The sequence below is a fragment of the Penicillium bovifimosum genome (genome assembly GCF_028826915.1).
Source record: "Penicillium bovifimosum strain IBT 22155 chromosome Unknown utg000005l_segment0_segment0, whole genome shotgun sequence".
Lineage (NCBI taxonomy): Eukaryota > Fungi > Ascomycota > Eurotiomycetes > Eurotiales > Aspergillaceae > Penicillium > Penicillium bovifimosum.
In genome coordinates, this window is record NW_026622714.1 from 1,944,248 (window position 1) to 1,971,552 (window position 27,305).

General features: G+C 50.5%; 7 protein-coding genes across 7 annotated transcripts; 1 reads left to right on the forward strand and 6 right to left on the reverse strand.

Moving 5' to 3' along the window:
• Positions 1-265: 265 nt before the first annotated feature.
• On the reverse strand, positions 266-2,189 carry N7515_005905 (high affinity methionine permease; the record flags this gene model as incomplete). The annotated part of the gene is made up of 6 exons (XM_056666649.1): positions 266-665; positions 721-883; positions 945-1,209; positions 1,274-1,724; positions 1,794-2,025; positions 2,081-2,189. The coding sequence occupies 6 exons, from the start codon at positions 2,187-2,189 to the stop codon at positions 266-268; spliced, it is 1,620 nt and encodes a 539-aa protein (XP_056520245.1).
• Positions 2,190-4,079: 1,890 nt separating this feature from the next.
• Positions 4,080-7,075, reverse strand: atg1 (serine/threonine protein kinase ATG1; the record flags this gene model as incomplete). The annotated part of the gene is made up of 3 exons (XM_056666650.1): positions 4,080-4,243; positions 4,300-6,886; positions 6,950-7,075. The coding sequence occupies 3 exons, from the start codon at positions 7,073-7,075 to the stop codon at positions 4,080-4,082; spliced, it is 2,877 nt and encodes a 958-aa protein (XP_056520246.1).
• Positions 7,076-8,439: 1,364 nt separating this feature from the next.
• On the reverse strand, positions 8,440-11,186 carry N7515_005907 (putative phosphatidate cytidylyltransferase; the record flags this gene model as incomplete). The annotated part of the gene is made up of 2 exons (XM_056666651.1): positions 8,440-10,583; positions 10,637-11,186. 2 exons carry the CDS (start codon positions 11,184-11,186, stop codon positions 8,440-8,442), a joined length of 2,694 nt encoding a protein of 897 aa, XP_056520247.1.
• A 360-nt stretch (positions 11,187-11,546) lies between these two features.
• On the reverse strand, positions 11,547-13,847 carry N7515_005908 (diphthine--ammonia ligase family protein; the record flags this gene model as incomplete). Its single annotated transcript, XM_056666652.1, has 1 exon — positions 11,547-13,847. The coding sequence occupies one exon, from the start codon at positions 13,845-13,847 to the stop codon at positions 11,547-11,549; it is 2,301 nt and encodes a 766-aa protein (XP_056520248.1).
• A 1,481-nt stretch (positions 13,848-15,328) lies between these two features.
• N7515_005909 (uncharacterized protein) lies at positions 15,329-15,960 on the forward strand (the record flags this gene model as incomplete). The annotated part of the gene is made up of 4 exons (XM_056666653.1): positions 15,329-15,511; positions 15,569-15,591; positions 15,655-15,772; positions 15,832-15,960. 4 exons carry the CDS (start codon positions 15,329-15,331, stop codon positions 15,958-15,960), a joined length of 453 nt encoding a protein of 150 aa, XP_056520249.1.
• A 3,364-nt stretch (positions 15,961-19,324) lies between these two features.
• On the reverse strand, positions 19,325-20,587 carry N7515_005910 (uncharacterized protein; the record flags this gene model as incomplete). Its single annotated transcript, XM_056666654.1, has 2 exons — positions 19,325-19,995; positions 20,047-20,587. 2 exons carry the CDS (start codon positions 20,585-20,587, stop codon positions 19,325-19,327), a joined length of 1,212 nt encoding a protein of 403 aa, XP_056520250.1.
• A 950-nt stretch (positions 20,588-21,537) lies between these two features.
• Positions 21,538-23,315, reverse strand: sebA (putative C2H2 transcription factor (Seb1); the record flags this gene model as incomplete). Its single annotated transcript, XM_056666655.1, has 2 exons — positions 21,538-22,691; positions 22,778-23,315. 2 exons carry the CDS (start codon positions 23,313-23,315, stop codon positions 21,538-21,540), a joined length of 1,692 nt encoding a protein of 563 aa, XP_056520251.1.
• Between the last annotated feature and the right edge of the window lie 3,990 nt (positions 23,316-27,305).

Below are 27,305 nucleotides of genomic sequence, written 5' to 3' on the forward strand. Positions count from 1 at the left end.
TTGAGGGGCTCATGACAGTTTCATTGATTCTCGTGGGTGGGCTACCATAGAAGACTGGAACATTACACACCATTGACCTCGATTACTCTGATGTCACAATTGAGCATCATGACAGGGTAGTTGGGTCATCTTCAAGAGCATATCATATTGATTGTATGATTGTATGATTGTATTAGGTATCCCAGTGTTCAATACTAGCCGGGTCTGGAAGTGAAATCCTTTGTCAAACGCCACAAGATGCATCTAGTAAGAATGATATTATTTATTAAGACTCCAGCGCCTTAGCCTGCGGTACTCGCGTGAAGACACTGCGAGACCATCCATCGGCATCCACGACGGACTCCTTGACGAGCACATATCCACCGATCTTCGGCGCCAACACCGCCCAGACAACGTAGTAGATAGCGCCTGCTGCGAACAATCCCAAAGCCACCACGCAGTGCAGATAGTACGGCAGCTCGTTGTACACGCTCTGTCCGTCGCTCGGCGGTACATAGGGCGCAATCGCGAGGTACAGGTTTGACAACATGAAAAATATCGTGACGGGAAGGGTCGCGCGAATTCCAGGCTTCCAGTTCGGGAAATTCTTCTCTTTGGTGAGATAGATGTAAACGAGCCCAGCCGAGACGAAGAAATTGACGATTGAAAGTGGGTAAGAAATGAGACTGGAACGGTTGGTCAGCAGCGATCTTGTAGTTATCGCTTTCGGGGATAACGTACTTGAGTAGGAAGTTGTATGCATCACCAGGAGGAGGGGCGAGCAAGACGATGGCGGAGACGATATAGTGCTCAAGCAGGCCAGCTGCGGGCGAATGGAAGGGCCAGTTGCTGGCCCAGAACTTGGAGAAGGGCAGTACACCTTCACGGCCAAGTTCCTGAACAACTATATTGCATATGATGTTAGTATGCCGTTAGAACATACGAGTGCCAGGGAGAGTACATACTTCGACCTTGTGAGAAGATGACGGATAGCACATTGCCAAATGCAGACAGGGCCACAAAGACCGACATGACTCTCTCGGCGCGTTTGCCGAACATGTTTCTAAAGAACACGGCAGCTACGATGCTGCCCGAGTTGAGCATCTCTTCCTTCGAAACAGCGGCGAAATAGGCGATGTTGACCAGCATATACAGAACAGCAACGGAGATAATAGCAACAGGAGCTGCAATCTTCAACGTGCGAGCGGGATTCCTTGTTTCGCTCAGTGCCTTTTAGATCAGATTAGCGAACGCCATCCACGATTAGGCCAACTCATGTGGCGCATTCACTTACATAGTTGGCATTCGAGTAGCCGATGAAGGACCAGATAACGTTGTACAGCGCCATGACAATGCCATATCCGCTGCCAAGAGTGCCCTCAAAGGCATTGGTGAAATTATCCGGTGTCTCGGCCTTAGTATGACCACCGAGTGCCACCCAACCAGCAACGATGATAAACACGACGATGATCAGTTTGATGATACCGAGCACGTTCTGGAGGTGGATGCCCCATTTCAGGGCACAGGCGTGAATAAGGAAGGCGGCAGTAAGACAAGCCATACCAATTCCACGTTGATTCCATCGTCCAACCTCAATCTCTGCTGCGTTGAGGATGTATTGACCGAAGACGACGCTGTTGCTTGCTGCCCATCCGAGCAACACGGCGTAAGCGGCGAACATGGCCGTAGCCAGAAACTTGGGCTTTTTGTAGACATATTCGAGGTAGTTCTTTTCTCCTCCGTTTCTACATGAAATCAGATCAGTCAGTCAATCAATTCCTCGAATACTCGCGGTCAATATGCAAGAAACATACCTTGGAATCGCAGTACCCCATTCAAGGTACACTGCCGTACCGGCCAGGGCAATCACAGTGCCAGCCACCCACATGAACAACGAGAGTCCGACACTGCCGGTCAGAGCAAGGATAGTACTCGGCGTCGCGAAGATACCGGTACCAATAACGCGGTTAAAGATTAGAAGAGAGGCACTGAAAATGCCAATGTGACGACGATCATCAGGCGTTGTCTCGAAGACATTTCCTTCATCTACATTTGAACAACCGTTAGACCTATCACCCAAACCATCACTGTATAGACTTACAAAGTCCAGAGATACCATCAGCCCGACGGATGCCCTCTTCCCCAGACTTTGTGTTCAGCACGGGAGTCTTTCCAGAAGGCTCAGAAACATAATTCAGGCGTTCAGCCATTGCGTCGGTTTTTAGATCGATCACCACCTACACGGTGGCACCGATTGACGAATATTTGTATTCAGCTGGAGACTGTTCGAAACATAAAGTCAGCACGGCTACTAGCGGCACAAGTATGAGGTGCTGGCACTAATTCTGATGCCATAGGTCCCTGCGGCTGGGCATAATCTTGGGACCTACCTTGAGATCCTGTTAAATCCTTGGGAAAAGTTGTAAGATGCTTGCAAATGTGCGTAAGCGCTATTTCCTAGGTGAAGGTCCAAAGCTGAGTCAGTGTGGCGTGCCAATATTTCATGTAGCAAGATTTCTATACGGTTGTGGCATCTAATGGCCGCCACGGTGCCACTCATTGCACCATCGGGGCATCGCATGGCATCGTCTGCTGAGCTACTCGGGCCGGAACTAGAGTTTAACTTTATTATGGATCGGCCTTCGGCTTCCTAACTACTTTGAGACCTTGCTCCAATGCTCCCATGTAAATAGGGCATAGACTAGAAACCAGGATTTCTCTAGTAGATTCATGTTGCCATTTCAATCCTTGGAACCATCGTGGCGTGTTAGCAGTGAGAAAAACCCACCTAACCAAATAAAAACAGCGATGAGGAATGAAAAAGAACAGAAAAATAGAACAAAAACCTCGGGATGCTCCGCCGTGGCCCGACGCCGCAAGTGGATCTCTGTCAACAATAAGACTTCATGTCCGAGCCACCCGGAGTTTTTGGATTTAGTACTACCCTTGATCCCACAAATGCGTGAATTTGGTTTATGTATCTCATGCATCGTACTTTCAGGATTCGGGGAATTAATGATCAGATACTCCGCTTCGTACTCCGCGCAATCAGGAACGGAAGTTATAAGGGTTTCAACAGGAAAGGTTCTAGACGTTTTATTTAGAAGCCGAAGAAGTTCCAGGATGTGACGGCTGACGGAAGACCGATTGCCCTGAAAGCGGAAACCTTGGAAGTGTGAATCTGTGACACATAAAATAGGCTGGGCAGAGCACGCCATTCTTAGGGCTATTTGCTAAATCCCGGCCAAGCCGGGGGCTGCTATATTCAGGTAGTCTCTACAGGGTTGATTTTTCTATGAAGCCTTGGCGTGTTTCAAAGGTTATTCTATTCAGTATTCACCTAGCTAATTTAGCTTTTATGGATGTTCTGGAACTATTTAGATGCAGATCTATTCAGATCTCAGAAGAGGCACGAAAACCTTGATGCCCCCAGTACTGAACGCCAAGAGGAAGTCAAGACATGGGTCACTTCGAGAGGGAAAGAATTCCTGCACACAATTTATACGTACTTTGCAGAGATCAGATGTTTATGAATTCTCAATTTCTATATACAATACATCTGGTAGTATCTGCAAACCCAATCAATCTCAAGGCACTCCAACGCCGTGACCTTGTGCTTTCCCATTCCAAAAGAAACCAGTACCAATCTGTATACCGTGGGTCCCCAGGTCAACGCCAATCCAAAATTTGAAGACAAGTGAAGAAAACGAATCATTAACATGACATGATGAGGAGAAAGGAAACAACAAACAAGAAGAAGAAAGTAAAACAATAAGACATGGAGAAATAAGAAATAAATGAGAACTCCCCTGGCCTCATGGTGTGGGATATATGGCATAACGCGAGCTGGAATAATATCATCAGCAAAACAAATAGGAACGATGAAATTAATATCTCCGTGACATATAGATGGCCAACATGCGGCACATAGTAAAAGTTGAGGCTACCTTAGGTGAGCCTATATAGAAGGCCGGGAATATCACATCAATCGTGCGCGTCGTCGATCAAACCCTATACCTAGAAGGCTATGGCCATGACGCTACAGGAAAGAAATGTGGAATTCCCATCGATTTGGCGAAAACTTGGTGAAGAACAAGTACTCATCTAGGCGGTGTCACCCCCGTAGTATATGCAATAGGCGAAACAGTGGATGAGGGTATTTTTCCCGCACTGCCCAGTGTCGGAGCCGGCGCTGACGATCGCTTGGACAAGAGAGCCAGCTTTTTCCGAACAGATGTGAGGCGGCCTCGCATGCTGGAAACGACTGCATGAAGATGTTAGTTTTGGGTGGATATGATAGACGGATCTAGGTAAACTCACGTTTGGCAACAACCTGCCGATCCTCCATTTGCAGATCATCCAGATTTATTCCCTCGCTGGGCTGCGAGCTGCCTTGCCGTTCGTTGTTACTGTTCGGCGTGGGTCTTGTTCCATCGTCTTCCAAAACAGCCTCGAGCATGCGAATGGCAGTGACGTACGTGATCTCGCAGTTGGCAAGATCTTCACCGGTCAATTCATTGATGGCAGCCGCGCGGCTCATCTCGAGTGCGCGGTCGTACATCAGTCTCTCTGCTGTGACACCAGGACTCACCACTACGTCGGCGGTAGAGGTTGAGCCGGCGGTGTTGCCAATGGGATGGTTATCCGGATGGCTGGGGTGATCTAGCGGTAACCGTTGTTGTCCCTCGATGAGCTTTAGACGCACGAATTCGGCCTTCTCGATGACTTCATTGAACCGATTGCGCACCCACTGCACAACGTAGTTGATCCGAGTACCGGCAACCGCGCTCATGCTGTCTTTAGTGGGAGACTCCCCGTACACTTCTTCCCGGTTCTTGTGTGACCACCAAGCTCCAGCAATGTCCATTGACTTCGCCAGCAAAGACAATGCTTTGACATATAGCACCAAGGCTTCTTCGGATAATGTGACAATGGCATCCACCGTCAGCCCGTTATCGAAGTCGGCTGACCCGGGCTCATTGGTTGTGTCTATTGGTCTCGCGGATGGGTCAGTCGGTGCCGAGGGTGCCAGCGGAATGAGCTGCTTGTATTTGACCTCAGCAAACCCGAAAACAACGTCACTACGAGTAGCACAATCCTCGATTTCCTGGACAGCCCTGTAATCTTCGTCGACGGCCGGGTTTGTTTTGGCGCCGTCTCTGGTGATCAAGAGGCTCGAATGCGTAGGATAGGCGGGGAAAGGATTGTAGGCTAGAGGGGGAGATCGCCCTCCCTTAGTGATAGCAAGTGGGGGTGAGAAGCCCATTCCAAACAGACGACCACTGGCCATGTTGAGTGCTTTTGAGATTGCCGATGTTGCGGACGTAGGACTTTGTCCGTACCGACGCTCGTATGAATGCTGACGTTGGTGGGTAGAGTCTTCTCGTGAACGGCCGGAAACAACCTGCATGGCTTTGGCAGCATTGGCATGCGGGGAAGACGGTGACACCATTGGTATACCCTGCGTAGTCGCTCGACGAGACCCAGCGATGTTTCCTGGCCGAGAAAGGCCGCCTTGAAAGCGTGGGCTATGGGCGAGTTCATCTGCAAAAGCGTTGACCTCTACTGCCCGTTTTTCCACAACAACATAATCTCTCTCAAAAGCCACTTCTTGTGCAGCAAGATCTCGTGCTTCTTGGGCACGGACAATTGAATCGCTTGCTTTGGGGGAGCCAGCATAAGTATTTCGATGCCTTTGCCGATCCATAGCCGCCGCCGTTGCATTGCGGTCAGTGAGCTCCTGACGTCCTGGGGCAGTAGCAAGGCTGACGGGACCAGGCCGTTGAGGTGGCGTACCTCCGCGCTGTTGCTCCCTAGTGACGCCCGAAGGGGGCCGGTCAGCGCTTCCCACGCGACGCATATGCGTTGCAGTCGGTGGAGTTGAAGACTTTTGGGGCAGTGCAGCTGGTAGTCTACTAGTAGGACTCGTGAACTTCTCCTCTGGTCCGGTATCGTAAGGTGATTCTTCGGTCCTCGCGTCTAGCTGAGTTGGTCGTGGCGATTGGGGTGGCTCCGGACTGTCATCTGCTACCAATCCGGGAATTGGATCATTGATAACGTTATTATTGAAGAACTCGGGAAAGCTCAGTCGTTCGACCGGGTTCCGTTTCAGAAGACCCCGAATCAACCTTTTGATGTCATCCGAGGCTGGGTTATCATCAGGGAAGCGAATTCGATCTTCTCCCTTCTCAATCTTCCGCAGCAACTCGACATGGTTCGTCGCCCGGAATGGGGGACGACCCACCACCATCTCATAAAGCACCGTACCAACCGACCACAGGTCGGCCTTGGCATCATATTTCTCATACCGAAGAATCTCGGGTGCCATATACAGCGGAGATCCACAAAGGGTTTCCGCTAATGAAGTGGCGGGTAATGATCGAGCGAAGCCAAAATCTGCGATTTTGAGCATTGGCAGGGTTTCGAGCCCGGTCGTGGGTTCAAAAGAGTCGTCACTGCCTTTATATGGAATCACCCGTGTAGTCCCACTCCGGTATGATGAAGGTGCCGGGCACAGCAGGAGGTTCTGTGGTTTGATATCTCGATGAATGAGGTTTCGGTCTCGAAGGAATTTCAGTGCACTGGACAGCTGCTTGAGGAAATGCCGCGTAACTACTTCATTGAGCGAAGCGCCGGGTGGGTTCGGGTATTTGGCAATCATATCCCTAGTGTATTTATGAGAACCAAGAGTGTCCCGGCGTTTGATGAACAGCGACAGATCCCCCAATGCACAATATTCCATGACAAGGTGAATGTGGGATGTCGACTCATGGCAGTCGATCAGTGCCACGATATGCGGGTGGTGAAGGCGTTTAAGGATATCGATCTCGGATGAAAGGTTGTCTTTGAGCTTTTTGTTGAGCTTCGACAAGTTCACAGACTTGATCGCTACAACTGTTTTTGATCTCTGTTTGAGGGAAATGGATCAGCACCAATCTCTCGGCATATCAGAACATAGAACATGACGCACCGTATGAACACCTTGATAAACAGTCGCGAAGCTACCACGCCCAATCTCATCGAGTCGTGTATAACTGCCGATGGACATTTCTGGACGGGTTGACTGGCGCGATCTCCTCGGTTGCTGGGACGCCATGATGGCAACGAGGCAACACCTCTGCCCGTTCTATCCCTATGAAACTCTAGCCGGGGCGGACTTTCGAGATCAAGTCACACTCCAGCATCCACAACTACCTCAGCAGCCGCAATAGAGATGGCCGACTCGGGAGGCCCATCAGGGGAGCTAGGAAACGATGACGCTGGTTCCGGGAAGCCTGGAAGACGAGGAATCACCGGGTGGACAGGCTTGGGGAGGTATTGCAAACGGGGGGTATCGTAGAGCGAGACCCGGGCGGGAAATTCGGGTAGATATGAAAGATGATGCGATGTCGATGATATACCGTCCAGGAAGCAAACACGAGGACTATCCGAAGCACTTAAAGCGGTGAGGGATGTTGATGCAGATTAGGGAGGCTTTAGATGCTCAAGACTTATATGGGGGAATCGAAAGAAGTACAAAGTAGGGGGGCAAAATCGATAGACCTAATGAGAGAGCAAGATGATGTGATGATTGAAAGCGGGTAGACCCCAAGACCCGATACTCCACGACTCGGGGGGTGTGACCCAGGCCGATAACGAGTGACAGGCGGCGATGATCGCGTAAGGCGGTCAGGAGGGCGGGATGATCTTCAGTACTGATAAGAGGGGGAATTGGATGAAGTATGACTCATGACGAAATTTCTAGGGCAAATGCATATTTATAGATATGGAATTTGACGTGAATTTCCAGATCAAAAGAGATAATGAGATGAAATACCCCTCACAAGAATATGAGGACAAAGGAGTCTACCTAATCGTACGCATATCCAGGTGGGCGATCTTGGTCATGTGCTTATCGTGTAGATAAGAACAAGATCGGCAAGGCAGATACCGAGATCTTCAACGTACTTTCTGTACCAGAGGGACGGCGTGAGAAACATGGGGTAAGGGGCTATATTGCGGGGTTATGCTGCTATTCACTGCCTGGGCTCCGTTAGTCCTCTTGGGGCAGCATGGGGCTTTTTCCTACCATTCTTTCACCTTGTGTGAATACTCTCAAAATTTCAAGGCTCCTACCATTCACTATCGCAAATGAAAACCATACGGTGACGGAAGCTTATCTGCAGCCTATGAATCTCAAGAGTCGAAGCGCATCGCTTATTCAAATTGAGGAATAGGAGCAAAGCCGAGCCTAGGCAGATACGCAATATTGCGCCGCTAGTATACGCATCCAGAACGGTCTCTTTAGTTGGGTAGTCGGAGGCTGTACATCCCCGGGCTATGTATCCCCACCATAATATACAAATCCCGCAGGGGAAAAAATGATTGGCAGATAAGACACAGATGAACTTCCGAAGAGGAGAGATCATGAAAAGAACGCAAAAGTGAAACAGGTCTACGTACAAACATCGCTGTGGCGCATCAGACGCCAAGACCTCGCACTAGCAGCCACAACACCACCGGGACAACGACGTTGTCATTACAACCAGTGAGGATGGCCTCGGTGGCGCTTGTTCCGGCGGCCGCCAGAATAGCCTTGACAGAAGTCCAGGCCCAGAAGTGAGTGGAGAAAGCTGCCCCTTCGGATGATTCGATCCCAGAGACAGGCCATCCGCCGAGCACTAGCCAGGCACGAACTGCGATCAGCCCGCAGGTGACAGCTGCAACAAATGCAACACTGCCCTCGAGGGATTTGCCGCCTCCCCAGAACCACTTCAGTCGACCGTGCCGTCGGCCAACGAGAGACGCAGCCGCATCGCCCATGCCAACGCATATCACTCCGCTGGCCATGCTGACATCTCGTGACTGGATTTCCCAGCCAGCCCATGGACCGACGCCGAACCGAGGAAGATCGGAAAGTGACAGCCAAAGAGGAATGGAACACCCAATCAGCAGGAAAATGTGTGAGATAATGACAGGTCCGCGGTGATCGCGGCCGTCAACGTATGGGGCCAGGAAATTGGTGAGAGGGCGCGAGATGGGGGGTAGCTGAGACGCGCGGAACAGATCCAATAGGAGGAATATCGAGAGGACCAGGGCCAACGCCATGGCGCAGAAGGCGGGGTCCACAAAGATAGAGGGGAGGAACATCACTACCATCATGCCGTGGAAGATCTTGCGGCGTGTGTCAACCTCGACAACGGAGCTGAGCTTAACGACGATAGCCAGTCCGGTCAATAGTACCAACACGCAGTAGCCACAGAGTAGTAAGCGAGTGTTGGCCGCCCCGAAAGTGGCCTGTCGAATACGTTCAACCGAACCGAGGAAGCAGGAAGCACTCAGGACCTCAGAATCAGGGCGAGGCGGCAGTTCAATCCAGTACTCAAGGTTTAACATAAGAATCCAGAATCGAACTCGTGACAAGTTGCCAAACAGATAGCCGATAGCCCAACCGAACGGATCTTGGCCTTGTAGAGCGCGCTCCGCGACGTATTTTCGAATAGGTCCTAAAATAATCATCAAGGACAAAGCATAGACGTAACCAGCGTATAGCCATTTACGTACTTGCGCTTGGGCCGAAGTGAGCAAAAGGAAAGAGGCTAGATTGGGGCCCATCAATTTCTTGCGTCTGCCACCAGGGGTAGTGCGGACCCGTTCCCCCCGAACGGCTTCATCGAACGTAGATATCGTATGGCGTCGCCGTCGCACGTTGCGGGCATGCTGATCAACGGTGGCTCGTGTCCCAACTTTGTCAACCTCAGAAGAAGGCTCTTCTGCCGGGCCGGCAGAGCGGTTGTTCCGCATAGTCCGCGTTTTTTGCGGCCTTGGAAGTGAGAATGCACTCGGCCCCTCACTGTCCGACGAAGCGTCCGATGGGAGAGGCCCAGTCTTGCTCAGCTTCTCACATAATCGATGGTCCATCATGTTCAAGAACTGGCGCGCCGACTGCGAGCCGGTTGGAGCCCGGCGGAACTTCCAATTAGGAATTCTGGCCAGAGAAACCTCCCAACGCAGTATCTGTCGGCAACAAGCAAACAAGCACATGCCGCCAAGCCATAAGAGGGCTTTGAGGATTTCCATTTGGGGTGATGCCGCAAACAAGTACAGGTTGATCAGAGCAGTTGTCAAAAGTTGCAACTCAGCAGGAAGAACGCTGGTAGTCAACAGAAAGTCTAAAGTGGGTATCAACGCTTGATGCAAAGGAAAAAGAAGAAGAAGGAATTCAACGTCAAGCCCGCGAAGCGTCAACGGTTTTGGAAGTGTGCCGTCCAAGGAGAAATGCTCGGAAACAAGAACGGGGATCATAGACACCATCCAATGAATGGCGTTGAATCCATAAGTCCAGTTCTGTAATGGTATAACGGCTGTAGGTAGCGAGGATAGGCTGAGTATGATATTAGGCAAAATAAGTGGCGCGAGATGGTTGGAAAGCGACAACGAGACAAAAATCGGAATGAAAATCGGGTAAAGAAGAGGAGCCGGGTCAAAGCTTGAGGGTAACGAGAAGTATGTCCGTTTCGTAGACCATATGCGCCAGATACGCCAGCTTCGGCCCTGGGAGGCTCGAACAACGAGCGGGTAGGAGGCAGAGAGACTTAAGACCACGAGGCCATGAGCAACGATCTCTGTAAAACAGTTAGCTTAGTATGTTCCACGAGTTTTCCAAATATATCCATACCCTTTCGCCATTCCCAAGCCAAAGCCCGTGACCCGTCCTGATGTAAGACGACACCACCCACAGACAGTAAAAGCGCAGCCTCCAACAAGCGCCGGAGGACCTCCATCCGTCTTTGTTGTCTAAACCTCCTTCGCCCTTCGAAAGCCTCTTCCTCAAGTTCCTCCTCCGAGCTCCGTCGAGACGCCCGCACTATGGGCCGCACAAATGACGGCCATGGCTGCGGGCTCGGTGGCCAGTACTCGGTGTCGTTAGCCCGTAGGCCCTTTCGAGGTCGGAGCGGTGGTGCTGGGAGGCCCCGTAGGACACCGGTGCTTTCATCGTCAGCCTCAGTGCCACTGTCGCTGGTTGTCCGCGATGATCGTGAGTAGGAAAGCGGGTGGAGACGGTCGCCGTAGTCGGAGGGGGTCCTTGACTCGAGCTGCTGGCTTCTGTGGTAGGGATGTGGGGAGCGATTGAATAGTCGAAGATCTTCGGGGAGCGCGTCGGGACTCTGGGGTGTGCTGCTTCCCAGCGACGGTTCTTGTTCTTCTTGGTTCCACGGCGAACTCATGGCGCCATGCTTATGTCGACGAGTACGTCATATCCGGACGGGATCGTGGTGTACACAGAGTATGGAGGATCAAGGAAGAGCACCACAAAGAAAAGAATTAGTTCGATGATCGAGCCCCGGTTATTTTTTAGGTGTCGGAGGTTTTGAGAACGTGGCTGTTGAAGAGGGACATTGTTGTTATCTTTGAACGCGGAAGGGATTTTGCCTATCACATGCAAACGGACTGTGCACTGCATGCTGTATGACATCGACATGGGTCTCGACTCTCGACTATATAGCAACTATTGATATAAATAATACTCGTCTATATTGTCACTAGATTTCAGCAGCTTTGCTGCTTTAATATTGTCCGATATTTGCTTAACTGAGCTGCTGTAGAACGACACCTGCACTCAACCTTCGTCCTTCTCGCCCCCATACCGATCTGCACGGGACAACCTGTCCGGGCCACAAGGTTTCAGGCACCACATGGGCGGTGTATAACACAGCTTGAGATAGGCTGGAATGTCGACAGTGGGCCTCGTTCACTGATTTCAATATTTGCTTCAAGGTATCGGTTGACGAACCCGCGTCAATTTCGATACTGGTATACTTATATTGGCAGTCCATGGTGGTGGAAAATATCCCCCCTTTAACGTCCAGCTTGACCTGTTCACATCGACCTCCCAATCCTTGCCATTCGATTTCGCTACCCCGTGGAAGTTCATCGACTTGGACAGCCAAGAAGGGGGGTATGCACGTGTGTGACTCGACAAGAGCCGTGAACTTGGGCAGAGTGGGCACAAGAGCGGCAGTCAGCTCCTCTGTGCGACGCCCGTACTTAATGTCCCATGCATCCAGTTGCGGTCCTTCGTCATCATCCTCATCTTCATTGTCGGGCAAAGCATGCATTCTTTCCCAGAGGCGCCACGCCTCCCGGGCTTTGGTATCGGCGTGTTCTCCACGAGCCAAGAAAGCCACTGCACCGAGCCACCAGTCTACCTGCATGGATTCGCCAATTCTCCAGAGATGTTGAAGTGCCAGCACAGCTCGAAGACGGTAGTTGTCAAACCATGACCCGGGTCCTTCCACTTGGGCCATGTTCATAGAAGCCGGGTCTAGAGGGATCTGACCAGCAATGTACACGAGTCTGCTCGCGTTCGGTAATGGAATCGACATGGCTTGCGAATATGGCCCAATGTTTGCAGGAGCCCAGTAAGACCTTGATTGGACATGCAGCCCCTGGCGCTGTTCTCTTGCACCCAGGTCAACCACGAATGAGGCCATCACCCTGACATTGGACGGAAGCCGGTCTCCACAAGCCACTGTAACTCGCGCGGGAGGGTTGGGCTTTTTGAACAGCGAGACGTAGATCTCATTCATTGGTCCAAAGTCAGCCATTGAATCCAACAGCACCGTAGCAAAAACAATATCGTCTGTCGATCTGGTCCCGGCCTCGGGATGCTTCAAGGACGCAAGCATCTGATGAACCTTATTCGCAATGTCCTTCATCTGCGCGCCTGTCCCAGGACCAGCCTCAGGCGCAACAATATTCGAAATCGTCCAGGTCGATCCAGACAACCGATGCACCGGCTCACAGACAGACCATTCGGGCGACGGAATCGTGCCCGACATTAGCGAATTCGAACTTGAATTCAAATCATCCGGCAACCCCTCAAGGTTTCCCCCGGCCCCTAATACCCCCTCAAAAGCAGCATCCAACAGTCCAGGCCTCCTAACATCCGCTGGCGTCACCCCATCCTCAACCTCACGAACACTCTTCTCCACACACCTCGCCCCCCTCAACCTAACAAACGCAACACCCCCTTCCCCACCCCTCTTCTCTCTCCCCCCAACCTCAATCCTCCCCTTCCACAAAAAGCCTGGCCCATCAAGCGCAAGCGTCTCAAACTCCCCACCCTCCCCCAAAACCGCCCCACGAATATCCTCCCGATCCGCAAACCGACTCATAGCCTTAACCAGACACCTCCGCATCATCCGCCCCCCACTCTCGACACCCGACACATTCTCCCACAAGAACCCCTCATCCAGACCACCAGAGGCAACCTTGATAATCCGCGCATCGCACCGCACAGCCGCCATATCTTCCAGCAGCCCCGCCTGTGCTATCGCCAGTGTATCAGCTATCCTGGCGCCCGGCGCAGGTAGCGAAGGATACATCCATAGCCAAGCAAGCGGGACGAGGTCTAGACGGTTCGCTACGTTCTCGATGCGCGTGCGCTGGTAGGTGGATAAGATAGCGCCAGCGGAGACGGCGTTGGCTTCTGGGTGAGCCTGTTTTATGCGACTGAGCAGCGGGACGAGGGACTCTGTTTCGTCGGCGTCGTTGGTTGCGTTGCCGTAGATGCGGGCTGTGTCGACTGCGCCGCCGGTGATGGGTTGGCGGTAGAGAGGGATGTGGAGGGCTTGTTCGTAGAGGGGGATTACACTGTGGCCGATAGTTTGGTACATGAAGCTGTCGAGGTCTTCTTCGTCTTCTTCATTTTGTGTGTTTGGGTTCGTGGTGGATTTGTTCTTTGGTTCTGGGTACAGGTTGGCTAGGGCGACTACTTTGTGGCCGTTGCGGATGCAGTGGAGGATGGAGTAGAGGGAGTCCTTTCCGCCGGAGATGAGGGCGATGACGTTTAGCCCTGGGGCTGGGGGTGGCGCTGATGTGGACATTGCTTGACTTGTGAGTCCACTCAGGTCTGAGGTTTGGATGTCTCGCAGATTTTAGTGAGTGCGGGCAAGGAGGGGGTCACTTTTTGTAGTCCCCACCTTTTTTGCCCAGGGGATTTTATCGATAAAGCAACAACATTGTAAATCGAGATATGTATTTTTATTTGCATAGACATTTGCATTATTTGCTATATAGCTTGTTTCTCGGTATATTGTGTCTGGGAGTTAGAACTCAGAAGGCAGAGTTCCTTAGTACTTGAGTAACTTGACCTCTGTGACTATGTACTTGATTTCCTCTGCCATTCTATTCCAGATGCCGCTTTAATGAGGGCGCTCAGAGTCAGGCCCACAGCCTCACAGGCTCACTATGACACTAAGTAAATTTCAGTCCGGACTCAGCCAAACTGAGCTGCTCAGAGTCTCAGACTTTCCCTCAATTCCCTCAAACCGCCCACCAAGAAAGGCGGTGGATTGCAGCTTCACCGCTTGCTGTTTGCAGCGATGCTGACTCAGGCTTTTGTGGAGGGGTTAATCTGATTAGGTTTAGTGCGCCAAAGATCTGGCAAAATATTTGGATCATGTGATAAAGCCTGAGGGCACTGAGATAACTATCAGAACAGATGAATGGGATGTTTCTGCAGAAAAGGGTCGACTTGATGTGCACATCGTGATATGTCATGTGTCACACTGTCTTCTGATTTCAAGAGCAATTTTGTATGTGAATTACTCAAAATAACAGTGAAGTAATGGATAAGTTATGTAGAGTCGGGGTCAAGCGCTATTTGCACTGTTTAATGAAGTTCGGTGGCCCATACGGGCTCGAAACAATGGTCAGGCCGGGTCTGGCATGAGCTTTCGCCTTTCATGGCTGAAGATACATTCCTAGAGCCTTATGTCCTAATCACCCTTCATAGGGCTGACAGGAACCAGCGTTGATCTCTACTACTAAGCTGCTTTTGGTCAAGCCACGGCCCGTAATGGTTAAGGGGAAGATAAAGGCCCACCTCCCGCAGCTTGGCAGCTCTCGTTCGAGCGAATCAGGTCACGAGGAGCACTAGACAGTCTACATACTAGGTAACTACTATCACCCCAACGCACCTTCCACGGTCATCCCATCACTCTCACATCTTTCCTCAACTTTTTGCGCTGTTCTCAGCACTTCCTGTGATTGATCGCATGGAACTTGGACTGCGAGGGAAGGACTACGTTGTCACATGATGGGAGGAACTGGCTGTCGTGCTAATTATCTCTTTCTTCCTCCTGTTTCTTTTCTCTTTTCTTTTCTCCCCAGTCTAGTCGTTTTAGGCAAAGGAATCGATTTGTTTCCGATTACCTTCATCGTCACATTTCCTTTCTATCCTCGATACCTCCTGGACTCGACTGTCAGAAGAAAAGAGTCACTTTCCGTCAAACTTCTTCAATCTCAAGCGCTAAATAGGCCACAATATGGATCCAAAGTGCCACGCATCTCCAAAGCGCCGCAGATGCCTCGAGACCCCAGATCATTCTCCCATCTTGCTCGTCGCATTCTTCGCGTTGATCACCCTTCCCTGCGAGACTTGAACAACACCATTGACCGAAGATGTGCCATCACTGCAAGCATGAGGACGCCACAGTTCCTGGAGTACGAGAACGAAATAAACAAGGGTGAGCGTGGCACTGGTTCGGTACAATCGCCTACCCATCCCAGACACCGATTTTGACACTTGCTTCCGTTGGCAAAGGTTCTCAATCAGGCTTGTCGACGGTAAGATGTCTTCCGCTGTTTCAACTGCTATTTTCGAACTTGAGTCACTGACCAGACCAATAGGAACGGATTCTACGTCGCTTCAGGCCTCACATCCCCATCTACTGGCTTCCAACATCCTCCGTTCCAGGCCTCACAGCCCCCGCTCCAGACATGGCGAGCCCCTTCCAGCGCGGCTCATGTGGGTCAAATAATCTCACAGACTCTTGTGAGTTATGAGACTGTGAGACACGGCTGGAGGCGCTGAAGCGCCGGGTAGCCCAACTCGAGACCATGTTCCGCCAGAATGGCCTTGAGCACGATCTCGAATTCTCGATGCCCGGTTTGACGACGAGTCCGGCGCCCAGTTGGGCGACTTATCCCGGCTAAATATGCCCCAAGGCCCCCAACAAGCCTAGCCTTGTTTTGATGGTTTTTTGGTGGTCTTTTTGGATTTCTTTGCTGATAGTGGAATTAACTTTTGTAACAATGCCATTCTACCATTATTTCCAGTCTGTAGTATTCGACTTAGCCTGCATTCATATAAGGACATCAGTAGGTACCTCTGAGGTGTACAGTATTCAGATATTGCTATCCTTTAAGTTCGGATGATTTTGATAAGGCTTTTTGTTCGAAATCAGAATTTCTTCACATATTTTCATACGTGCGTAGGTTCCATGTAGCTTAGTATGTTGTTCGTTCCCAGTGTTCAGTAGAATTGAAGCCGCCCACCTGGAACCCCGTGTATACAGATCATTGCACCCTACGATGTATGAGGTATTTGTGCCATCTAGGCCGAGTGTCTTTGCTCTTAGTGTGATATGCGAAATGGGGATTTGAATATGGAACCGTGAATTCAACTCGACGATATCTGCCCGTAGTTGGAGAATTGTCCAAGAATGAGGAGTAAGACTACCTACAGGCCCCAGTTGTGGATAGCAGAACGAGCGAAGCGCACAGGCTTTTTTCGCTTCTTGAGCTGATTGAATCGAAGAACGTCCCCGTCGCCACTCGCCGTGGGAAGGGCCTGCTTCTGCGCATTGATGTACGTACATTTCGTACAACAGGCAGCGAGAAGGTACAACAACCGAATATCAAAAGCACAGTTAGATCGAATCTTCACTGGCCGAGCCCTATTGCCCCTCGCTTGCAACCTCAGGCACCTGAGCCGCAGCTACCACGAACCACGCCTTGTAACAATCACATTGCCGGCAAGTTCATGTCTCGCTTGCCATTTTTTTCGATGTCGATCACATCTCGAAGGCACCTCAGGAGTCTTAGGTGAGAGACTACCTACGAGCAAACGGTCGCGCAGAGAAGAATGGCATTCTTCTTTACGTTGATTTGATCCCAAAGACACGAATGGTGGGGGGGGGGAGCCGATGGCTGACTCCGACTCCCACCAATGCCCGAGGTGCATTGCCACATAAGTGGCAATCGAGATGCAGCCATCAAGACAAAAGTTTGGCGGAGGGAAGGAGCTCTCAGCGAGACCACCATTTCCAATTTCCCCTCGTTAAGGTCCGCACGGGAATTCGCCTGAGAGTTGGCCCGCGAGTTGCCTCGGCTTCTGAGCGAGGGGCGGATGCGGATGTCCTGTTGGGCACGCCCTCGTTAAGGTCAACGAGGCGCGACCCCCCCCCCCCCCCCCCAGCCCATCATCGTCCTCATCATGATTTGATTCATCGACTCCAGGTGGTGTTATGACAGCATCGGTCTGGCGGTCTGGCGTTTCCAGTGCAGGTATCTCCACCTAGGGAGAGCACGGTCGAGAACTTCATCCGATAGGTAGCGATTGCCCCGAGAACCACTGGCCAAGGCAACATGCCAATATGGTGCTCTGGCGGTCCTGACATAAAAGCGGAGTCCATTTGAGGCCTGACTTGTGAGTGCTGAAACCTCATTGTCATTTCCCGATTTATCCAGTTCAGCGTCAACATCATCCGCAGTCCGCGACTGACTTCCTATCAGGCTCTGAGCACATGTTTGGAGCTTGGTTGCCAGATTTTGGATAACTCTCGAAACATGGATCCGATGGATCTGGAGCTCCCGCCCTTCTTACCCTCAGGCGGAGGGGCACGTATGCAACTCGGTGTCGGAGTGACATCTTGACATGCGGGCATGACACCGGCCTGCAGGGGCTTGTCGGTATCGGCTTCACGATTTGCCAAGCCCGCGGAGACTCACTTGGCGAGGAGGTTTGCATCAAGGAAAACCTGTTCTTTCTGGTGGCGGCAAGTTTGACGCTATAAGGAAGAAGGAGTAAGTAATGAGATCCCACGGATGGACTGAGATCCTTGCCGGGCGACAGCCTACTTACTATAGAGCCTTGGGCTGATTCTCTCAAGGCAATCTCAAAGACACTCGACCTCCATTGGAAAGTGTTCGTGGCTGCCTATCTTCGAGGCTGCGAACAACTGCAACTCCGTCCCTCGTGGATCATTGGGCAGCAGGAGATGCCTGCTCAGTCTCCGTGCTGTCTGCAGTCGTCAGTGTCAACTTTCGTCATGGAGATGGTCTGCAGATGTGGGGTGTTGCATAAGAGATGAAATAAAAAAGGCTGGAAAGAGATAGCGGGATACTTACAGAGTGAGTCGAGGGGTCCAGTCCCCCTCGAGGCAGCGAGGCAGCCGAGGGAAGGACGCACTTGGAGCCCTTGATTTTCAACTCGGACGTCATTAGGCGGCTCATCAATCGATCCCGCCCATCAGGTCAATCGGAAACCTCGTTGTCGCGGGTATATTGATGGGTCCGAGGATGAAGGTTGGTGGGGGTCGATTGAGAAAGGGGAAGATGAAAGGGGAAGATGAATGGGGAAGATGAAGTGAGAAGAGCCCTTAATATACTAGCCTTGGAACGACTAAGCGCTTGTTATACCGGGGATATGAACGGATCTTTCAGGCGAGCGCATTGGAGGGTTGTGTCACATTCTGCTTTCGTGAGGCTGTGTTGCGGCTCGCACTTCACGACGACATCATGCCCTTTGGTCTTCAGATCTTGAACAAGGGCCTACCGAGTTAGGTAGGTGGATAACTCACCCGCTTCCTTTCCTCAATCGGTTGGTCTTCTCTCAATTTTACTCCGGTATATCTACCTACACGACACATGGGATTATGGAGTGTCCTGGGTTGACTGGTGGGTTTGCCAATCGATTGCACCAGCTACAAGAGCCACGGAGTCGTTCTATTCAACCATCAGTTATGACCAAGTGAAATGTGTCCTGATGAGTCGTGGGGTGCACTTTTCGTACTGACATTCATCTCAAAACTGAAGTAGAAGCTGAAAGATGGCTCGGCAGAGCACTGAGAGCAGCCGCAGACTGGAGAGGAAGATGAGTCGTTTGATTGATGGTGAATGCATCAAACGAGATTCTACACGCTGCAGGGGCCAATGGCTCGTATAATTACCTTCCTTGGCTCCTCGACAACTGATTTATATACACAGTTCGGCTGTATTAGCCGCCTGATGGACGCTTTACTTGAAGTAAGTCATATTCTGCTTCCTGGCCTACTGGCTATAGGTATTGTCAAAATGAAGTCGTCGAAGTATGACAGTAATTCAAGCGAAATGCAAGCCGCAAACGAAGCCAAATCCTGTCATACCAGCCTGTTTCCCATCCACCTGCCGTAATTTGCGGCCAATCGCTGTTTTAACAAAGCATTCACATTCAGCATACTTGAATTTCTTTCTGGACACTTTGGCCGCCTCTTCGTTATCAACAGGAAAACCCGTACGGTGGGCTTCCTTGTAAGTCTCAGCACCCGTACCGGTCCATAATGGCCCTGAATGAAGGATCTCGCAAAAGCTCCATTGCAGTCAACCGTTTTTCCGGCTGGTAGATAAAGACTTTCGACATGATAGATAGCACATGTTGCCGCTCGACCAAGTCAGCATCAGGACGAAAATATGCAATTTTTGCAGCAAGGTCGTTGTCTAGATCAGGAGATTGAGACTGATCATACCATGAATCAAGTCCGGCGGGGTGTGTGTAGAGACCTTTCCACTCCTCAGGTAGTGGACCTAAGCATTCAACCATACCACTCACAACTCCACCGTCGAGAAATGTGGGAAACGGAGGAAATGTAAGGTAGAGCATAGAGAAAATAGCCATGTAGCTCCACATATCGCAGGCAAAACTTGGCTCTTGCTTATGAAGTCGATCTGGAGAACAGTAATGCATAGGTGGGTAGCCGCGTTGAGTGGTGAGGTCGCCGATTTTCTTCGCTAAACCAAAATCACAGAGATAGAATTCGTCTGTCCGAAGGTTGTCAGGGACTTTGACAGGGCTTACAAGCTCGCCCTTTTTCCAGAGATCGACAAATGGTATTGTCTGCTTCAAAGGTCGGCCGAGTAACTCATACTTGGCGCTTCGGCTGAGACCGTCCATAGGAGTCATTCCCCACATACAGTTCCTTGCATTCAAATCTATAGGTTTTTTCTTAGTATGTAAGAATATGAACGGGAATGTCGACTCACCGCGATGTATGATTCCAGCTTTATGTAAACTTGCCACAGTCTCCAGTAATTGTCGAGCAGCAGACATACGAGAGGCCATAGGAGTCCTTTTCAAGGTAAGAGTGCAGATGGAAGGCCCTTTCATAGGGAACACCAAGACCCTGTGGTAACTTTTATCGTCTCGGGATAGAAAGAAAGTGGCAGTATAGATAACCAGGCGAGAAGTATCCTGTACCGTTTTGATAATCTCATCCTGGATTCGAGTTTCATTGTCGCTCCATTTCCCTAGGGTCATGACTTTGAGGGCTACGTCTCTCTTGTCTTGCAGGTCAAATGCCATCCAGACAGTTGAGCCACCACCAAAGCCAATTTTATGTTCAACCAGATACCGCTCGTTGAGCACTTCCCCAAGGTGAATGGGATAGAGGACGTATTGGTTATCCTCTGTTTCGTACCTATGCCATGGCTCAACGAGCTCTTCGAGATCAAGCTCCTCTTCTTCATTCTTCACAAAGTCACCAAAATCTGGTGTGTTTACAGGGGATGCTTCAATGTTCGCCATTTCAGATGAATGTGTCGATGGCGGAGTGGATTCAGCTCGCTGAAAGATGCAGGTGGTGGAATACCAAATCCACCGCCTGTTGCAGGGCCGGCTGAGGGAACTTGGGTACCTGAATACTGGTGTTCTAGGGCCGCGGGCGGTCAACCGGCGGCTTGACGTCCGAAGTTACGCGCAGCCGTTTCTGGCGTCTAGAGCGGTCATTTTTGTCAATTCCACAGGTCCTCATATTCTAGGTGTAATTTTTCGCATGTAAATTAACTAGATGTGATCTGGAACCAACACAAAGGGGCAATGCAATACAAGAAGGGGGTATGAGGGATGATGAAGAGGTCAAAATAACTTATACACGAATGTGACCAGCACAAGAAGCAGAAACAAAAAGATATTACATCAAATAGGCAGAAAAAAGAACATGAACGAAAGGTAGAAGAACGGAGAGAGAAACAGAGTCACAAGAAGTGAAGTAAACAGGGTACACGAAGTGAGAGCCCAAAGTTCAAAGTGTGAGGCGCATTGTTCACAATGTGCTGGTCCAGGAGGAAGTTGGAGAGAACATGGAGAGAAACAAAGGAAAAGAAAGAAAAAAGAGAAAAACAATCAGAAACAAGGTGACAAAGGAAATAATTCAACATTCCCAGCACTGTCCAAAGAGACAGCCATCATTCGCTCTATATTTTGTTTTTTTTTTTTTTCTCCATGGACTTCTGCCTTCACCAAAGAATCTTAGGCATGCCCAGTATGTCCCCGATAATGCCAAACGCTGAAAATAGAAAAAAAAAGGAACCTTGCAGTGCACCGATCCAGTTTCCGACCTGTAAATGCCCGGACGCCAAACCCAATCAAGACCAATATACGGTCAGGCCAAGACTCCGACCGAAGAATGTGATGTATTATATATGCAGTAGGAAGTCTCCTGGTCTCGTAAAAGAATATCATAGAAACGCATGCCCTTACAGGTCACGCTTGCGCTTCTTGGTCGCTCGGCGGTCAACAGAGGGAGCAACCGCAACTCCAGTTTGAGCTGCCTCGTACATGACTTGGCCGAGGGCCCCGGCGTCATGTTGATCATCGAAGGAAACAGAGCCTGCATCGCTGGTGTCCAGAACTCCCATCACGATGGAGCCACCGCCGTGGGTGCGGGCGTGCTGAGCGAGATTATCACTGCGGGAGAACTTCTTTCCGCACTCGTGGCACTCGAACGGCTTGTCCTGGGTGTGGAGAGAGCGGTAGTGGCGCTTGAGGTGTTCCTGGCGACGGAAGCGACGCGAGCAAAGTGTGCAGACGAAGGTCTTGGAGGGATCCTCGGTCAGAGACTGCTTGCGGCCGCGGCGGTTGACCGAGACGGGGGCGGACTCGGAGTCATCCATGGACCCATCGTCGGAGCAGCAGTCTCCGGAAGACTCGCAGGCGGCCAGCGCCTTCGCTTCGGCCGCTGCGTCGGCGGCGATCTTGCGGGACTTGCGGTTGCTGCGCTTCTTGGTCTTGGGCTGGGCATGATCGTCCTCGGTGTCGACCTGGACCGTCGGGGTCCACTCGAAAGAGGGCAGACCGTTGGGCTCGTAAGCGGGTAGACCGTTGTGCATGAAGGTCTCCGAATCGTCTGAATCCTCGAGACTGTGCTCGCTGAGGAACCCATCGTCCTCGACCGGGTAAGCGTGTACACGCTGGCGCTTGTCACCCATGTAAATGGCATTAGTGGCCGGGTGGAATTCCACCAGGCGGTTCAGCTCATCGTCCGAGTCGAGGTCCGAGAAGCTGTCGAAAGTCGGCAGAGAGCTCAGAGGGTCCTGGGTCGAAGAGCTGAACGAGGGAGATGGGTTCTCGTTGACGGGAAGCGTCACAGACGCACTACCGACAACGGCGCGAGGCTGCTCCTCCTCACAAGAGAGAGTGGGCAGAGGAGGGAGATCCTGGGTGTGAGCATTGGCAGAGGGCTCAACGGTGAGTTGGCGGGGATCGCAGAAAGACTGGCCGGACCCAATAGGCTGAGAGGCCAGAATGTCGGTGGGGACTGGAGAGGGGGAGGGGGAAAGCGAGGGGCAGGCAGTCGCAGAGAGTAGATCCGAGGTCTGGATGTGAGTGAGAGAAGGGGGGTGAATGAAGACTACACATCATAATTAGCCTTTCCGCCCTTGCATATGCCACAGATCCACATTTAGTATATCCATGTGTGATCTATATCAAACTCACCAGGCGTCATCGGGGGCGAATCGGAACGAGCCCACTCGGGGTGGGCCAGAATTTCTTGGTGAACATCGGTCTCGCATCCCTCCTTGACACCCTCCACCTTGTCAAAGTGGAAGAATGAGTCATGGACCGGGGTTGGTAGTGCACCATGGGCAGAAGGAGGGCTACTGATGGTGCTTCCCGAAGCCGAGAGCGGAGGAGTCGAAGGGAACGAGTACATATCAGGACCAATAAACCGAGTGTCCAAAGGCATCAAGGCAGGAGAACCCTGTTGCACAATAATGGACGGTTTCATTTGCGATGGTTGAGGAGACGCAATGGGAGTCAAGCTCATAGTGGCACCCCGGAAGGCATTGGTTGTGGCCATCTGGTGCATGTTCATCATAGGCTGAGAGTAAAGTGGCTGTTCTTGCGCTCCATACTGCATTTGGCTGTAGTATGGGATATCGGACTGATAGTGACCTTGTCTCTGTGAGTCGGCATAGTATGCGAATGAAGGCTGGCCTTGGACCGAAGTTGGTCCCATGTATGTTGAGTCCATTGTGATTGTGTGCTGATTCATGGTTAGTTGTTGAATTCAAAGTATGTAGATTGTATCTATAGATACACATACCGGGTCAACGAAGTCCAATTGAAAGGCTGTCGTTTGTATATATTAGGTATATAGTTGAATGTGATGTGTCTGAATGAATGGAGCAGTGATTATTAGGTTGTATAGAGACGATGAATGAGTTGTCGTCGAGTCGCAAAAAGGAAGGGCAGGTTCTGGGGGAACCGGGAGGGTTGAGGAAGGAGAGTGATATAGAAGAGAGGGATCCAAGAGGAAAAACCCCAAACCCAAAGTAGTTAAAATAGTCAAACAAAATAAAAAAAAATAAAGATAGAGAGAGTGTGAGGAAATATAGACAGCGGGGAAGAGAAAGAGAAGATGAGGATGGAAAAGATAGCAGCAGTCGGTGGATAAATGAGTGATCTGCTATTTTCTACTTGCCGGGTCACTAGTTTAGGTGTGGGCCAGGAACGGGTGCTTTTGGGTTATTTGGATATTTGGATATTTTGGATATTTAGAATTTCTGGATATTTTGGTATTTGTCTCACGATATTAGGATTTAATGATAACTTGTCCAGTCCGGGGCGGGATTGGGAAAGACACTGGGTGCACATCAAAGTGCTCAGTCCCGTCAAAAGTGACCAATCGTATTGATTAGATGAAGTGAGCTAACTTGGTGTGGGGGGAAGGAAATGAAATTGAGTTAAATCAATTAATTTTAGTATTTTGCTGTTTTATTACCGATGACATACTAACCCAAACATACCCATGGTTAGTAACCGTCGGTCACAACCCCAAATGGAGTATGGTTGATATTTATAGCTGATTGGATTGGTGTAGACATTAAAGATGATTAAACATAAAAGTTACCTGTAGGTGTATGTTATGGAGGCAAACCAGCATGTCGAAGTCAATTACCATAGCGCTTGTCCCGAGACCTGATCTTAAATTTGAGCGTGGCCACGAGGTGCACGACCATTGAACTATGTGATGGGTGACAGCGGCTATCATTTGCCCTTATCAGGTCGGCCAAATGGGACTTGGCCAGAGAGGTTCTTTGTCTTTTCTTTGCTTTTTACGCCAATAGCCTACAAGATGTAAGGCCCACGCATCCCATCTGGTGATAGCACTGTAATTCTTTTTTGTACTCCGTACGCAGTACACAATTGCAATCCTTCACTTTGACAGCAACTTCCAAAAAAATGCGACGATCGAATGACATGATTGGAATCCTTCCTCCGGGTCTTTTACCCCTCGACTCTTGTCCTCTCCCAGACGGCAGAGCGATCAACAAAGTGGAAACTGAGGACCTAAAGGGCAGACCGCCAATCAATTTCCCGTTTGGGCTGCACTGGACTTGCCGATCGGGCTATTAACGGTGGCAACCACCGTGTAACCTTCTGGCTTCGATCGTGAAACGGTCGGCATTGGCTGTTCATTATGGCTGACTTATGTACGCCAATTTCATATGATGCCGACTCGTGGTCTCTTGCGGTGATCGCCGAGGAAGAAAAGTATGTCTCTATTCCCCACAGACTACAGCACTCGAGTCAATCGTATCTCAGACTACCTACAACATAGTAAATAGTACATTCGCTGTCTACACATCTACGAAGTACAGTTTGCCACATGGCCTAAACAAATAAAACGCCGATTTCTTCCGGTCGCTGCAAGGGTGCTGCCCTGGCCATAGGCAGTGCAAACAAGACCCATATTGTACACGTCAAGGACATCGAACTTCAATATCCAGGCAGAACATTAAAACCACAGAGACTACATGCAAGCCAAGTACATACCTTCCATATTCCAGCTCAATTGCGCGGCCTACTGCAGGAACCAGCTGTGGGGGGGCGATACCCGAACGCCTTGACTCTTGAGGCAACCAAAACATGCTTATTATTGGATCTGTGTTGATGTATGACTCTCGAATGGGCTGAGGATTCAGCTTGCAACTTCCTTTGAAGCTCCCATAACAGTCCTTGAGAGAGTTACCGGGCGGTTCCAGTTGCCCTACCTAAGACCAATTGATTGGTGACTGAGTTTCTCAGAGTTTAACCAGGGACACCTGTGGAGGTACGATATACGATACGAATTTGTGCTGATGGATGGTGGGTGTGGCCCAAATTCCAGTTGGTCTCACACCTGTGATGCATCTTATTGGTTATGAGGGTGCAGCCATTGTCGCGAAGTGATGTGTTCCGATTGCAGGAAGATGTGATAGCCACTTTTTGCGTCTGACCGATGACCTATTGATCCGGAGTAAGAGTACGTCCAGTAGGGGACATTCAGCGTAAGAAAGTGCCATGGATGTATGCATATAGGCGTCATTATCACTCCTGTAGTAGTGCTCTCTGTGATTCATCGCAAGCGAAGCGTAAGCATAGTACTACAGTGGCAAGCATAATACAATCCGACACGTCGACTACAGTCTCAAGCAAGGTCCAGTTCTATTCTTACTCTTATAGGGTCCTGGTGGCACAACTGTATGTTTGTACATAATGAACATCTCACATACAACACACCAAATAACCTACCAAGAGCTTCCAACTTTCAAACATCCAACCGAGTCCAGACCAAAAAGCCAAGGTTGCTTCCGGCATTGAATCATGTTGGGGACCAAAGCCGAAGTGCCAGACTGGCCAGTGCGTAATTGGCATTCTAAACATAGCGTCCTTTCCTCATTGGGCAGCGCTAATCCACTTCTGGGAAAGCGCGTCATCACCGGAGACTTGCGTTTATCCGCAGCCAATCAAAGACTCCATCTCCTACGCCATTGTGGACCGGGGAAATTGGAGAGTCTGTTAAGTATCGAGATCTTCATTACCGTTCCACCCACGGAGTACGGAGTACAGAAGTCCCCAATTAAACATACCCATGGAGATATCCGCTTTGGTGTTTCCCTGCTGGGCTTAGGCCTTAGATGCTTTAGACTTGGGGCTATGCATGGAAGGCTGTCAGCCTTCTTCGAGAATCCTACCAATGTCCACTTTCTACTCCGTAGCAATGTTAAAGCCACAGTAGCTCCTGAGGTTCTCTTGATGTCCCACATGTGAATGCCATGAGCTTAAGCTGCATACATGATCGTACACATACCTACCGTGTTGGACCTCAAGAGATCTCAAAATTGTGTCATCTAGACTTTTACGATTTCTTTGTGATGGTCGACATCCTTGCCAATGTTATGCACAGACAAATCGGATCTTTTCTTTTTCGAGGCCCACGGGCTCCTAATCGACACTTTAAAGAACAATGGTAAAAAAGAAGCAAATCGCCCAGACACTATTGAATTGGATTCCACCCTTCCCTGATCGTCGGGATTACACCCGAGCTTCAACGATGACATACATAGTAGGACCCAGGACTCCGGGCTCCATACTCCATTAGCAGAGCTCCGAGAAAACTCCAGAGAAAGGAAATGAGAAGAGACTAGGCATAAAACAAACTTCTTCCACCAACGGCATTTCGGAAATTGTCCATAATCTCAGTCCTTCTAGTCTAACCTTCTAGCTTGGCTAGTCTCTCTAGCCTCGAGGAGCTCTTAGCAAGAGTGGAGACCGACGGAGATGGAGGCGGGCGGGCAGTTCCTAGTCTCGACCAAGGGCCGCGGAAGCTCCTCCAGCGCAGCCGAGGACCCAACTGGTCCTTTAATGGAGTCCCAATTGGATGGCGCCACTTTTTTTTCTTTATCAAGGCAAAAGCAAATAAATGGCAAAGAGGAAAGGCAAAACCAAAGAAAGAGGCAAATTGATCATTAATTTGCCAAGGTCAATCCTCAACGGGCTCCCAAGCAAATATTCGAGGAATAGACCGTGCGATTGGGAAAAGGACAGTGCTTGGCTTGAGAAGCGAACATCTCCCTCCTTCCCCGACGAATCACACCACACGACTGGCTGTTAATTATGGGGGGATGGAGCGAATGTGCGAGAGCTCCCGCCTGCGAGGCGCGAACCCGTTAGGCGATCATCATGCCAGCATCCGACC